Source organism: Elgaria multicarinata, chromosome 6, assembly GCF_023053635.1.
Source record: "Elgaria multicarinata webbii isolate HBS135686 ecotype San Diego chromosome 6, rElgMul1.1.pri, whole genome shotgun sequence".
Taxonomy (NCBI): Eukaryota; Metazoa; Chordata; class Lepidosauria; order Squamata; family Anguidae; genus Elgaria; species Elgaria multicarinata.
The window spans coordinates 105,936,907-105,953,098 of record NC_086176.1 but is presented as its reverse complement, the minus strand read 5'-3'; the positions used below and the strand labels follow the sequence as shown (position 1 = coordinate 105,953,098).

General features: G+C 43.7%; 1 protein-coding gene across 1 annotated transcript in view; it reads left to right on the top strand.

The window, feature by feature from the left end:
• DCC (DCC netrin 1 receptor) overlaps positions 1-16,192 on the top strand; it is a 1,200,544-nt gene that overhangs the window by 1,135,197 nt on the left and 49,155 nt on the right. Inside the window, 3 exon segments of the mRNA XM_063128256.1 lie at positions 781-1,007; positions 4,934-5,050; positions 11,435-11,599. Of these exon segments, the coding sequence (XP_062984326.1) occupies positions 781-1,007; positions 4,934-5,050; positions 11,435-11,599 (509 nt within the window).

Genomic DNA, 16,192 nt, shown 5'->3' with positions numbered 1-16,192 from the left:
CAGCATGGAAAAGGAATAGCAGGGTTCCAACTTCAAGTCAACTTTGTGGGGTGTACACCATCAAAGCTGAAAATGGGTAGGGGTGGCCATCATAGGGAAATCTGCCCCTTTGGAGGCTCATCAGCTTTTCCAATAGCCCACCAGCTCAGCTTGCATTTCTGAACCAAGCCATGGCCTTTGTCCTGAAACCAGGAACTTAATCAGGTTGGTCTTGTTCCATAAAATCAGCATTATTTCCGAAGGATCTCCAAAAGATCCCCATTGGCACCATTTCCACAAATTGTGTTTGTAATTTGCTTAATTTGCATGAATTTCAGCGGTGATTTGTGCAAATTACAGCTCTGCTTTGTGCAAACTATATAACTTTGTGCACTTTACAGCCAAAATTTGCACAAATTGTCACACTCTTTTTTACACACAGAGAGAGAGAGAGAGAGAATAATTTACAGAAATGCCACCAGTAATTTATTGCACACCATCCAAGGGTGGGGCAGCAAGCTGACAGAAGCTTGTTGAGCTCCACCCCACAACCAGATGCCTCCGACACCTCTAAAAACAGGCAAGGATTGTGAATGTGCTGGTGGAGTGCTTCCCTAAGACAACGTAAAGCCTGATCAGCTGCATTCATAGGGAATGAAACTCTGATCGTGTTAAAAAGCTAAATATGAACAATTGTGTTTGTTTTTAACCACTGAGAACTGGATAGAAAATGACACAACATTTGAGAACGGCAAGGGGGGCTGAGTTTACCCTCCCACTTTCTCCCTCTTTCCCCAACAGAAAACGTGCTACTCACAGTGCTGGGAAGAGGAAGGGTAGCCAGAAAGACCTGAGACCCCCAGATCTTTGGATACACCATGAAGAGATGGAAATGAAGAACATTGAAAAGCCATCGGGTTCTGATCCATCCGGAAGAGACTCGCCAAGGCAAAGCTGCCAAGACATCACCCCAGGCGGCCACAGCCAAACTGAAACCCAAATGGGCAGCAAGAGTGCCTCACAGTCTGGTAATATTGCTATGCATCCTGTGCACACATGTTTGTACACTCTCAGCTCTTGATTACTCAACACTCGATGACTTGCAGATTAACGTGTGAATGGATTCCACAGGAAAATGTGTGTGAGCCAATACGAAACTTCGACCTGTGGTGTTGGGTCTCCATTGGTTCTTTCACACATTGAAGGCTATAGCTAGACCTAAGGTTTATCCCTGGATCGTCCAGGGGTCAAACCTGTTCATCTAGGTGACACACAGGGGATCCAGTGCTTAGGCAGAGGCGAACCCTGGATGATCCCAGGATAAACCTTAGGTCTAGCTGTGGCCCAAGCCTTTACTGGTGCTACATTAAACACATGAAAAGTAGAATCTAAGGCCCACTTCTAATGTTACTTATTCTATGTAGATGTAATGGGCGGGAGGGAATACATTTCCCTGTGATGTTGTTCTTCATAGTGGAGTCTAACAGTGCCACATGAGTTTGCCTGAAGGTGTGGAAGATGTTCCCATTCATGCCAGTGACACATTCGGTGCTCATTTTATTGGTGACCCTATGAAAAGGAAGACAGGGCTCCTGTATCTTTAACAGTTGTATAGAAAACGGTATTTCAGCAAGTGTTATTTGTATGCATGCCGCACCTGGTGAAATTCTCTCTTCATCACAACAATTAAAGCTGCAGGAACTAAACTAGAGTGACCAGATAGCAAAGAGGGAAGGGCTCCTGCAGCTTTAACTGCTGTGATGAAGAGGGAAATTCACCAGGCGCTGCATGCATACAAATGGCACCTGCTGAATTTTCCTTTTCTATGCAACTGTTAAAGAAACAGGAGCCCTGTCCTCCTTGCCATAAGGTCACCCTAAAATTAGGATTAATTCATGACATAAGCCATGTGCCACATAGAGCACTTTCACACAGAAGTGTTTTCACACTATCTCCAAGTAGACCAAGCAACGTTTTAATCAGCCCTCTTTCCTTGAGAGAGCTGTTTGTTCCTCAGGGTGGGTAGATCATATTGCTCATCTGTGAAAGACCCAGAAAACTGCTGAAATTTTGCTCAAAGCAAGATTGGAAGTTAATGTGAAGGTTCCTCCACTGGCAAAACATCTGAGGAATTTCCAGGGAAGCCAAAGGAGTCCCAATACAGCTACCAACATTTCTCAGAGTAGGAATAGAAGACTGGTATAATAAAGAAATAAGAATGTAACACCCACAGGATGGGGGAGATAGACTGGGTAAGGGAGGAACCATAACTCAATGGCAGAGAATATGCTTTCCATGAGGAAGTTTCCGGATTCAGTCCCTGGAATTGTCCAGCCAGATAAGAGCAGGTAGAAGGTGATGGGGAAGATTCCTGCCTCTGCACCTCGACAGCCCCTTCCATTCTGAGTTGAAAATTCTGGGCTAAATGGACTCATTATAAGGCATGTTCATTTCTTTCACAGGAAATGCCACACAGATGGAATGCTAACTCATTGCTAACACTGAAAGAGCCATAATACTGTAACGGCCACCATGCTGTCATAATATTGTGACAGGAACACTATTGTGTTAGGTCATGTGAAGGGTGTAAGATGTGACTGTCAGAAGGGCCATTAATATCGCTGCCAGATTGGTTTTGTATTATTCTTACATCTGTGTATGCTTGGAGCAACCTTCCCAAACCTGAGAAGGGCTGTAGCTCACTGGCATCTCCAGGTAGGGCTAAAAAAGGGTCTTACCTGAAACTTTGGAGAGCCATTGCTGCCTGCCAGTGATGACAGTTCTGGGCTAGGTGGACCAATGGTCTGACTCAGTATAAGGCAGCTTTCTATGTACCCATGGTGCCCTCCAGATGTGGGTACCAGCATCCCCAGTTGGCTGGGGAGGCTGGGAGTTGTAGTCCAACACATGCAGAGGTCGTTGGGTTGCAGAAAGCTGGACTTGAGTGACAGAAATTTCATAAATGTTATAATAAACAAAGCAGAGAGGAACTGTAAGCAAAGGCTATAAGAGTTATAGTGGGCCCATTCAGAAGACACCTTAAACAATAGGTTTAACCATGGTGGTTAAGCCAGGAAGCCGGACCGGGTTTGGAAGATACCTTAAACCATGACTTTAACCGTGCTGACTAAAGCAAAAAGCCTTATTCACCATGGTTAAAGCCATGGTTTAAGGTGTCTTCTGAACACAGCCCAGCTTTCTGGCTTAACCACTGTGGTTAAAGCTGTGGTTTAAGGTGTCTTCTGAAAGCACTGTGATGCTTTCAATCAGGGCTATCTGTTCTTCATGCATTTCAGACCTGAGGTAGACCTTTGACAGACATGTAGTTGTCCTGATATAAATGTGGATGCAGGGCAGGCTCAGTTTGGGTATCTATGCATCATCCCACTTATATGGTGACACATTGTAATTGGGCCCTCAGTCATCTAGCATTTGAGTGCCAGGAACACACTGGCCAGGGCCACAGATCCCAGGCATGATTAAAGGCCCAATATACTGTATACATGAAATCCGTGGTTTGGGATTATGCATAGGTAAGCAATTTTAGCCCAGTCAGCATAGGGATGTTGGAGAAATATGCAAAGCAGTGAAAAGAGTTCAGATTTCCATGTATCCAGCCTGCCGATTCCACAGCAGATGGCCTGTTTCTGAGTTCCACCGATTATTATTTTTTTTACTTTTGGGAAGACCTTTTTTTTTTTTTTACTTTTCATGCAAATTTGTACTTGTGCTAATTCTCACTTGCACTAATGTGGATTTGTACTAATTCACACTTCCACTGATATGTATTAGTATTAGCACTAATGTGCATTAGTGCAGATGGAAAGAAATTCTCATACATCCCTAAAAAAATCCGATTCCATCAGCAGGTGGACGATGGAACAAAAAAACGAATGACAATCTGTGAAACACAGACGGAATGGATTTAACAAGAATCCATACTCCCTTAACCCAGTGTCATCTTTAAATCTGGCCTTAGACATTCCAAATATTTCATCTTTTCTGCAAGCATTAGCAAAAAGCAAACCTAAAGTCAGCACGGAGGGGAATAGATGATGTTTACACAGTTCAAAGGTCATACAAAGCCTCTTGGACAGCTAACAAGTGTAAGTAGACTTTATTTAGGAATTCATCCTCAAGCAAAACCTGTAATTGCTAGCTTCAGATCTGACCTGAGCTTTTTACATCAGTGTTTAATATGTCTAATGATGCAGATGGCAAAATTATATCAACCAGATCCCTGTAGTTACCCTTATGTGGAACTAAATGCTCTTATTTTGTTCATTACTCTGCCAAACCTCCAGCTTCCTGAAAAAAAGTTGATTTGGAGGTCAAATTAAACAACTTTTTATGCTTGTAACTCAGTTAAACTATTGAAATCTGGTACCATTAAACAGACACTGGGACTTCTTTTTGTTCCCAAACACGCTGCTGAAATTCTCAAGGTTCATTTATATACCAAATGGCCCTGAGTTAATGGGTGATTATATGCTGCTTTTTCAACACTATGGCCAATCATACGGAAGGTGGAATGCTGATTTGAGCAAATCATTCTCACGGGGGAGTTTGCCTGTTCTTACGATGGAGTTTTGTTATGAACTTTAAGGCAGGCTGGCAACAAACCACATTTTAGGAAAGATGGTAAGTGTCATTTCTGCAAAGCGTTTTGCGTTGCAGTTACAAAGAGACATGGCCGTTAAGCCACGATGCAATTTCGTAGAATGAAATTAGCATGAGAAAATGAGAAACAATTCCTTCAGTTCCAAAATGGCCCTTAAAATATTCTGTGGTGTTATTAAGGAAGTGACTAGCTTTTTCAGCGGGGAGTTTTCACAAAATATATCCATTTGTCTTGCATTGAGCTTGCTGGTGGGGTGGGGATGGAGGGGTGTGAAGCAGATCAGCTTGGCCTATGGAACCCCCATTCATTTAGCCTCTCTTTGCTTTCTGCCAGCACCTGATACAGAAGAGGTGGGAAGCAGCATGTCCACGTTGGAACGTTCACTTGCAGCCCGCAGGGCGACGCGGGCCAAGCTCATGATTCCAATGGACTCCCAACCCAGCAATCCTTGTAAGTGATGTACCTACACTATAATACCAGTTATGCACACCGTAATACCAGTGAGAGTCAGTGTGGTGTAGTGGTTAGAGTGTTGGAGTGGGACGCGGGACATCCAGAGTCTGGTCCCCACTGGATAACTTTGGGCCAGTCACTGACTCTCCGCCTAACCTACTTCACAGGGTTGTTGTGAGGATAAAACGGAGAGGAGGACAACCATGTAAGCTGCCCTGGGTTCTTTGCAAGAGGAAAAACAGTGGGATATAAGTGCAATACTAATAAGATAAATTAAAAATTGAAAACATACTGTAACAGGAACTCAATGATGTTGTGTCATGTGAAGGAGTAATTATCTTTCAGTTTATTTATTTATTTATTTATTACATTTCTATACCGCCCAATAGCCAAAGCTCTCTTAATAGGTAAATATTGACTTTTTTCACTTGATCCTGCCTATTTAGGACTTCAGCGAAGGCCCTGCTCTGTGGCCCACTGTGCATCAAAGTGCAGCTGTTGGGTATGCAGAGCAGGGCCTTTTTCGTTGTGGTCCCCAGTCTTTATGTATTATTTATTTATTCCATTTCCATACCACCCATCATCAGAAGCCCTCCGGGTAATTTACAAGACAATGCTTAAAGCTATAAAATATGATCACTTTTTAACAGGTCACAACCGAGAGAAACACATTCTCAGGGTGCAATATATTTTTTTCATCAGATTCATAGAAGAGACAAGTTTTTTGCTGAAAGAAACCCTGCAGACATTTCTTTCTGTCTATCCCCTGAAGAAGGCCTCAGAATAAGAAACAGGCTGATAAGCATCAGGCTTCTTGCAAATAGTCTATTTTGGTTTTTATTTGGCACTAGGCAGCCACCATTTTTATTTTCCACAATGCCACACTAAATCACCAAAGAAGAAGAAGAAATACATCAGCAGAAAGGAGGCCAGCAATTTGCATATGCTAATTTGTGTTTATGCATTGCAATTTATAAATCATTATCAGAATTTGAATAAAATACACTGCAACTCAGCATAGCATGAAAGATTGTGACCTTGTGTGCCTTGATAGTCTGCTGTCCAGGTGCTCTTGGAGAACTTCGAGGCCCAACTCTACCTTCTGATAGTTATCTTTAAACCAGACTTGGACTGGGCAGCCTTTGAAATAGAGGACAGTCCTCTGCCGGCCCATCAAATAGAGGACTGCCCTCTGTAAAATAGGACACCTGGCCACCCTACACATGCTCACCTGTTTAGGAGGCTGCTGGAGTGAAACCTTTCACACTTAGAATTTGGAAAAGAAGTCTGGCCCTGGGTAGGGAAGGTGCAACGGCATGTTGTTTGCTCTGGGGAAAACTGATGCTGCTTTACAGATGAGCAACATCTGTCTGGTTGCTTCCCTGCTCCATCATGCCAAACCTCTATCTGAGTAAATAAAAAGATGCTACAAATGCGTCCGTACTGTCTCCTCACAAGAAAACTGATTCTAGACTAGCTTCCCCTATAATTTCCTACCACTTTCCCACGTAGGGAGTTGCAGAAAACTGTATTAAATGGGGAGTCCACTCTTTGTGCAGGCCACACTTCCGGCAACGGTTCTTACATGCAGATCGAATGTAAACAAATCATAGGGCAGGGAATAGAGACAGTGAGATCACGTACCTGAATAAGCGACAACAACAATAATTTGGATTACATGTCAGCAGCAGATCATTTTAATCAGAGTGCAATTACTAGAAGCTAATAAGGATGTAATTGCCTTCTGAGCTACGGGCAGACAGAGAGCTCTTCTACACATTGCAAGGGAATGAGTTCATAGAATTCTGGAGGGTACTCCTGCAGGTTACAGTGATGTTTTTGTAAAACAAACAAACCCCAATACCCTGCACATTAATTTTTAAAAAATATTTATAACCTGTCTGTCATAAGAAGAATATGGGAAGAGCTGGATCAGACCAAAGGTGCCTATGGGAAGCTCACAAGCAGGACATGAGTGAAATAGCACTGCCCTGCTCATTCCCCTCCCCCCCCTGGCAACTTCTTTACACAGTGCATAGTTAATTATGGAACTCACTACCACAAGATGGTAGTGATGGGAACCAATTTGGATGGCTTTAAAAAGGGGTTGGATAAATTCCCGGAGGCAAAGGCTATCAATGGCTATTAGCCTTAATGGCTACTAGTCTTGATGGCTACGAGCTACCTCCAGTATATGAGACAGTAAGACTGTGTGCCCCAGTTGCTGGGGAACATGGGTTGGAGGGTGCTGTTGTCCTGCTTGTTCATCCCTGGCCGATGGCTGGTTGGCCACTGTGTGAACAGAGTGCTGGACTAGATGGACCCTTGGTCTGATCCAGCAGGGCTCTTCTTATGTTCTTATTTTTTGCATTTTCACACCTCCAATATTGCCTTTGGAAACAGTGTTCAGCACCTTGGATAGTGCCCTTAAGAGTTCTCTCACTGGTTCTTACTGAAACCCAGACTGGATTCAGCTGACATCTAAATGCCATCACAGAGGACACCTGGAAGATGTGCTGGGGAGGGAATTCTATAAAAGAGCCACAGCAACCAAACAGAACCTTTTCTTGGCTTTTGCCACTTATTCCTGATTAAGCTTAGGGAAATCTTAATGGTGTCCAAAGCCTTCTATTATCTAAAATCATATATAATAATTCTTGTAAGCATTCTGATTATCAAACAAAGAAAGAAAAAAAATCATCCCGTGGATGCAATTTGTTTATCTGTGCTGTAATTGCTTTGTAAAAACCATGCCTCTTTTAATTGGACAGTATGAAATTGAATCTCCATTCACTTGCATAAATCAATTGGGTTACCGTTGAGCCTGTCGTAGTAAACAACTCTGGCACTACGTGGATGCAAACTTATTTATCCATTTGTCAAGTGGAAGGCCTGGGGGGTGGGCAGGGGACAAGCACCTGTCAGTTAACCTAACTGATGATCTTGTTTTCCTCCCCTCTCATGCTTGGACACACACACACACACACACACACACACACTGTTTAATCATCTCGTTTAATCCTCAGCAGCATTCATGTTCCAGAAATCCAAAGGCTCCAATGTGAAAATTGTTTATCTGCAGGGCTTTGTGCCACTGCCTTTCAAAAACAGGTTGCTATCAGAAAGCGATGGGTAATTTGTGTTTGAATCCAACAGCAGGGAGAGGCTGCAGTCTTCTTTTTCCTTTGAAAATTACAGCATTCAGTAATTTATTTGCAGGCTAGTGACTGGTACCTAGGGATGCCATGAATGGCTGTGGTCTTCTACTCCCAGTACAAAAAGTGCACATTTGAACTGGCAGCAGATGTGTGACCCCGGTCACCAGATCTATGTGCATGGCTGAGTGGTGGCGGCGGCGAGGGAAGCAATGACTGGATGATGCAATTAAGTCAACTGCAGATGATAAATAATGTGCTTGCGATTCATAGTATTGATTCATGTTTGCTTAGTGAGACATCTGTGCTTCTGAATGGAGAACATGAGGCCCAGTCAATGTACTTGAGATGCTGGATGCAGACCTCTCGTGAGCAAAAGTCTGTTCATGCAAGGGGACTGTCCTGTCCTGTCCTCCTCCCCTCCCCCCAGCCCCCTGAATAGCCCAAATCTGTCCTGGAGGGTCCCATAACCCTCTGGTGCAGGTTTAGGGGGGGACTGCAGGAAAAAGAGGAAATCTCTTTTGCCAGTGGTTCCCTTCTGGCAGAACACCATTAGATACATAAGTAAAACTAATAATTTGGATCTGCTTTTCAGGGGGGAAGGCTGTGGCCCTGTTCAGAAGACACCTTAAACCACGGCTTTCACCATGGCAGTTAAGCCAGAAAGCCAGGCTGTGTTCAGAAGACACCATGATTTTAACCATGGTGAATAAGGCTTTTTTGCCTTAGGTTAAAGCTGTGGTTTAAGGTGTCCTCTGAACACAGCTCGACTTTCTGGCTTAAACATTGTGGTTAAAGCCGTGGTTTAAGGTGTCTTCTGAATGTAGCCTGGATCTGGGAAGATGGAGAGCCATGAAGAAATAAAGAACAGGTTTCGCATATCCCTGTTGGTAACTATGAGAGTAATCCTAAGTAGTGGTGGTGGAAGGTCGCAAATTGGTGCATCCTCTTCTACTTCCAAAGTCCTGCTGGCTCATGATGGGGGTGTGGGGAGCAAAGCAAACTTTTGTTCTATTTTTTCTTCCCATATCTTTTCCTTTTAATTTCCTTCCCCCACACCTTAAAAACCAAAGGGGGGGGAATCAACATTGCCATCTCCAAGGTCAAGCATGCCCAAAGATACCTCTACCCCACATCTGTTCTGGGCGTACCACCTGCAGGAACACCACCAGCAATAGAAACTGGGTCTCTGGCCTGGAGATGCCACCCTACTGGTAGAACTCTTCTCTGCAAGTGGAAGAGTACCACCATCCCATCCCAACCCCTGCCAATCAACAGGTCTGGGCATTATGCTTCCTCTGCATTTCTTCTAGCCGAATAACCAAGACAAGTGATTCGCTGTGGCTTTTGATACCCATATGAATGCACACACATACTCTAATCTCTAATTACTGGAAGAAAAGCAGACTAGATAAACTAACTGGTCATATAAGAACAGAAGAAGTGCCATGCTGGATCAGACCGAGGGTCCATCTAGTCTAGCACTCTGTTCACACAGTGGCCAACCAGCTGTCGACCAGGGACCAGCAAAGCAGGACATGGTGCAACAGCACCCTCCCACCCATGTTCCCCAGCAACTGGTGTGCACAGGCTTACTGCCTCGAATTCTGGAGGTAGCACACAACCATCAGGGCTAGTAGCCATTGATAGCCTTCGCCTCCAGGAATTTCTCCAACCCCCTTTTGGCCATCACTACATCTTGTGGTATAGATTGAATTGCATTTATTCTCAGAATCACATTTTTTTTCTATTCTGTTATGAGAAACCTGCAAAGAGGGTTTTTTCCTGTCCATTAAGCCCCAGAAAAAGGTGTTTTCAATCATTTTTCGAGAATGGACCTTGTGTTTTGATCTTCCAATATGCTTGTTCCATCTTCGGAAGACGTCCTGTTGCAGGGACCAAGCAGTTTGATCCCAAGTAGCATCTGCTCTCCAGAACTCCATTCTGAGAGAGGCCAGTGTGGCCAGATCCCTCCAAGTGTTTAGAAAGTGTTTAACCCTAACCCTAACCTTTTTAGTTTGCCTTGAAGTTTTACCGCTGTCTATATCACTGTGATATGATGTGTGTGTGGTCACTGTGGTTTTTTATGTTGTTAATGTTATATTTTAAATGGATACTTTTAATTGTAGGATTTATCATAGAATTCTTATTTAAATTTTTGGAGCTGCTTAGGGAAGTTTTCACATGAGGAATGGGATGACAGTAGAGATAAAACACATCAACAACTCTCAGAAATTCAGCATAAGCTGTGTTCTATGTATGTTCTGCTGGTTATACAAAATCTATCATTATAGATAGATAAAACAGAACTTAATAAATAGAACAGAACATTTGTTTATTATGATGATCATGTGAAGATTATACATATCAATAGGAATCAAACTACTAGTTTGAATTGGTCATAATTACAGTGGCTGTAAAGTTTAGTGATAATGAGGGTCATAATAAAATTGATGATGATAACATTGGAACTCTTGAGTGAGATATAGTTACAATAATCCCTTTACTATAATGCCTGTTCAAGGAACAGGATGAGAAAAATGGATTCACATCCCCAGTCCTTTTCTGGTGTCTGTGGTGTCTGTGGTGTCTTTTCTGGTGTCTGTGGTGTCCATTAAGGATATGCTGCTCAAATTTTAACATACCAGCATAGGCAAATCCGGAAAAGAAATTAAGCATGCTAGCTCTCTCTTTTTTCTTTTTAAAGAAAATCAATCCCATGCTTTAATTTTGCCTCTCTGCAATCCCCATTGATTTGACAGCATGCTGGCATCCTCCAATTACTCATTGCCATTCAATCATGCCTCGCTTTTAATTTGGAGGTCATTTCAAACTTGAAATAAACACTAACTGATCAGCTTTTATAATAAATAGCATCAACTTCATTTATGATTTAATCCACTGTGTGTCTCTTCCTTTTAAACTGATGGTTTTTACTGGATTGAATAGTTTAGATTAGTTTTCTCCAAGCCAGCAGCAGCGGCTGGAGCCACCAAGATTGTGAATGAGGCACGCCTCTCTCTCTCTCAGCCACAATATTCATCACTTACCTTTCGTCCGAACAAATTCTAGGCACTAATGCAGCCTTCTCCAATCTGGCATTCTCCAAAGGTGTGGGACTTCAATTCCCATAATTCCCCAGCCAGTTTTGGAGTTGTTGTTGTTGTTGTTTGTCTTCCAGAAGGATCCATGACACTAAAGGTGATTTATTCCTCTTTCATTACAGCTGTAGTCAGTGCCATTCCAGTGCCAACACTAGAAAGTGCCCAGTATCCAGGAATCCTACCCTCTCCTACGTGCGGATACCCACATCCTCAGTTCACTCTCCGACCTGTGCCGTTCCCAACCCTCTCAGTTGATCGGACATTTGGAACAGGGAGAAGTAAGTAGAGTGATCTGTCTTCTCTTTTCTCCAGCTTCTAGATGCTGAAATAAATGCGAGACATTGTGCAAATATGCACTGCAAAATGATACCCTGGCAACATTGCATTTTAAAGGGAAATTTCTCCTAGCACAAGGCTCATGCTCACTTAATTTATACTATAAATTAAGTGAGCATGAGGAGGGAATGGAGTTGCTTCATCATGAAAACATATGGAAAGGTTATTTCTGTGGGGTCTGTTTACAACTCAGACATCCTCACTTCTCTACATCCCTTCCTATCAACAGCACAGATGTGTGTTTTGTGGCAAGTTCCCAGCTGCCATTGCATCCTGTTTCCTTCCCAGCCTTATCGACAACACCACTGAGGAAACACTTCAAAAATCCAACCTTCCTCATGCTCCTTCCCATCACCAGCATATAATCTTTTTCTGTCGCTGTTTCGGTTTTGCTGAGAGTTTATTCCTGAGAAGTTGCAGTAATTGTGAGAATTCCATGGCATGACCACCCCTCAGCCAATGGTTAAGAAGGCACAGAGCTCCTCCAGCTCAGACGTCCAGGTTTCCGTGGTTTCACACCAGCTGAGCCAGTGGCTAGGCAGCACTTGAGGCTGTCTAGTGTCTTGTGTATATGTTTTACTCCAGATTTTACCAGTATTTTTCTAAGCTCCTCTGATCTTTCTCTTTCCTTCCTTCCTTCCTTGATGGGGGCAATTGGAAAAATGATTACCTGCTTTGAGCCTCAAAATATGTGGTTGTGTCCTAAAGCAACATTCACAGTAGGTCTGCCTCCACACATGGAGGCCTTGGCTGTAACATTAAAAACCCTGCTTCCCTAGTCAGGATGGATGTGCAGTGCTGCCCTTTTCAGCTGGATAGACATAGCTGGATGTGCATAAGTGCCCCTTTCAGTCAATGTGCTGTGCAAATTGAGAGCAGGGTCAGTTACATTTACTCCCAGTCCAACACGTGTAGGCTCAGCACGAGAAGGCAAACGTAAGTATAGGCCTACAGTAGCATAAAAAGTGGTCAAAAGAAAAGTGGTCAAAGAGAAACTCTCAGCATCATGGTTAAATTTTCATCATTCTATATCCCCATCTATCCATACTTAATGATGCCAAAATTAGCCTGGCCCATGGCAGGAGGCAGCAACACTGAGCACTAATTCCTTATCAATTAGGGATGTACGGATTGTGTAAATTCCATTAGTGTTTTGCAAAAAAGAAAAAAGTTTACAAATTTTCAAAAATGCACAAATTCCCCCAAAATATACATTTTCATGCTTTAGACTATGGGGGAAATGCACATTTTTGGTCATTTTTTAAAACATATTTCTTGATGATGAAATTTGTGCAAAATTCCTGAAGGTTAAAAGTTCACGGAATCCACCCAATGATGGAGAAGCTGATCTGCTATAAAATCCATGGGTTAGATTCATAAAAATCCAAACTTGTTTGGTTCTGTTAAGGATTTCTCCAACATCCCATAATTTTGTTAAACTAGGGGGGATTTGTTCAAAACACTACATTCTCTCTTCTGACATCGGAGGGATCTAAATGGATTAGTCACCAGGAAAGCTCAATGTTTAGCCTTGCTGCCCTAACCTTTGTTGTTATTTGTGCTGCTTCAGCTGCTATCCCAGGTATTTTCTGGCCTCCAAATGTCAGGTATGAAGATGACAGTGGGTGGGATGTCTATAGAGAGGGATAGTGGAGGCTGGTGGCTCTGAATTTGGTGGGGCTGTGAATCCATTCTGGGTTTTAGTTAGAACTACCAGAACTCTTTGAAAAAAGCTGTCCAAGATGCTGAATCTATTTAGGGGAGGTCTAGCTGGTTCTGAACGGGACCCAGAATAAATTCATAGCCTCACCAAAACCAGAGCCACCAGCCTCTACTGATGAGGAGACTGTCATGTCATGATGGATGACAGGTGAAGACTCACCTCTGTCCATAGCAGAGAACATCCAAGAGACTGGCCATGCCAGCCAATGGAGCTTCCTTGTCCCAATAGCCTAGAGAAGGGGTGTTGAACCTCAGGCCAGTGGGCCAAATCTGGATCGCTGGGATCTGAATCAAGCTTTCCAGCATTTCCCATATGACCAAACCTCCTTCCTTTGGCCCACCCCCTTTCTCCTGACCACCAGTGATTCTGTGGTTGCCAGGCCTCTGCACAGTATTTCCCCATTCTAAATGACTCCCCTAAGGCTTAATTACTGGCAGTAATAATAGTATTTATTCATTTATTTCTTACCAATCTCTCCCTCTGGATCAAGGTGGGGAACAACATTAAATACCATACAATACATAAAACGAGTTAAAAGAGCATATAAAACCAATACAATGTTGAAATAACAATCACAACCTCTTAAATTTCTTAGGGTTAAAATTCATCTGGGTAGGCCTGCCAGAAGAGACTAGTCTTCATGGCTGTCTTAAACTCGGAGAGAGTATTAAGCCAAGGAATCTCCTCTGGCAGGCCATTCCACAGTCTGGGGGCAGCAGCAGAAACGGTCCTCTGGGTTATGGTTGTCAGCCTAGTTGTCACTGACTGGAGTAAACCCTTCCCAGAGTACCTGAGCATGTGGGGCAGATTGTACGGGAGAAGGTGATCCTGTAGGTAACCTGGACCCAAACCATGTAGAGCTTTAAAGGTAATAACCAACACTTTATACTTCACCCGGAAACTCATAGGCAGCTGGTGAAGTGATTTTAAAGTTGGTGTAATATGGTCACCCCTAGGTGTACTGGTGACCAACCTGGCTGCCATATTTTGAACTAGTTGCAGTTTCTGGACTAGGCACAAAGGGTTACCAGTGCGTGCACTACTGATTTTAGGAAGGGGCACTGTCAGCTAAAATATCTGGGTAGGGGGGTTGTATAGTTTGGTATTTTGGTCCTGCCCCTTTTGCATTTGCCCCCATCCATGTTTGCCTTTGATCTCACCCACAGCTGGATTGCGTCTCCCAAGGCCTTTTCCAAAATTGAAGTTGGCCTTCGGGATGAAAGAGGAACTTGTCTAACCCTATTCGTTCCTGACCCCTGTAAGGCTTCTCAGTCGTTCTTCCTCTCTGCTCTGTCCAGCTTACGTTGCCTGCTGACTTGCCTTTGCTTTTGCTTTTTTTATTACTGGATTTATATCCCGCCTTTTTTCCTCCAAGGAACCTAAGGTGGCATACATAATCCCCTCCTCTCCATTGTATCCTCACAACAACAGCCCTGTGATGTAGGTTGGGCCAGTCTGTGACTGGCCCAAAGTCACCCAGTGAGCTTCCATGGCCAAGCGGGGACTTCAACCCGGATACAACATTCTAACCACTACACCGCACTGCCTTTGCCTTCACCCTGCCTATACCTTTGATTGCACAGGAGCTGGAGCTGACATTCAACCCTTCTCTTACTGGCTCAGCAAAAGCCCACTAGGAGGACAAGTGTTTTATAGGCATTGACAATGGCTCTGGCCAATATTTGGCTTGCTGGAATGGGGGCACTGCAATGGAAGTATTCTCATCCATCTGTGCCTGATCACGATCCTGGCCTCGTTTACTTTCACAACTGTCCAAGGAAGGCTAGCTCCACCGCCTCCTATTTGATGGACAGGGAACTGAGGCTAAGGGAGAGGCTACTCCACAGATGACATTTTCTGGTTGTAGCCATCGCTGTGCCTGGTATCTGTACTCCTCGAGCTGTCAAAGCAAGATATGTTCATAGGCAACCAGATGAAAACATTGTGCTTTGTGCACATTACCACTGACATGTAACAAACCAGCCAAGCGGCGGCTTTTCTTTTTATCCTCCTCATGCTCAGTTAGCTCTTCATTCAAGAAGCCTCGGAAGGGGTCGCACAGAGTTTTGAACACAATATGTGAACTTTTCTCTGGGCCTTTTCTTGCCATGAAAACAGTGAAAACTGCCCTCTCCTATCCTCTGTCCCCTGCCAATAACAGTAAAATGGGGGGGGGGGCTGCACGTGGTGGTTTTAATAACTGAAAGGCTTGTTCTGAAAATAGATGACATTATTACTTTAAAATCTTTATGACATTCAAAATTCCAATAGGAATGATGGACAATAAATACCATTTTGGATTGATTTTAAAAAGTGACACTGGACATGTAAAATAAATTTAGCAGGTGTGTTTTTTTTAAAAAAAATTGGGTCATCGCCAGTTGCTACACATGGAGCATTAGGGCTCTGAGGAGCCATGCCCTGGTGAATGCCACATTAGTGCGGCTGATGCTGCCTGCATAAGAACCAGCGGCCTGGTTTAAACATGGTGCTGCTTTATGGAATCGTTCAAGGACACATTTACTCTAGCCCTCCATCTTGCATTGTAAAATATTGGTTTTTTACGATGAATCTCGATTCAGGACAGAATGGAGAATTGATTGTGAATGTTAATTGCACTGATCAGAACTAGTATGAGTATGTAGGGGCCTTCCTAGACGAGGCCTTAGCGCGCATTCTGACCCGGCTTCCCTGCTGTGCGTCCAGATGACGCACAGGGGAATCTGCAGACAGGCCGCGCTGAGGCTTGGTCTTACCCGCCATAAGCGAAGTCGCTTATGGCGCGCCTTTTCCCCAGCTCCGGCCTCAGGCCGGGGCTGGG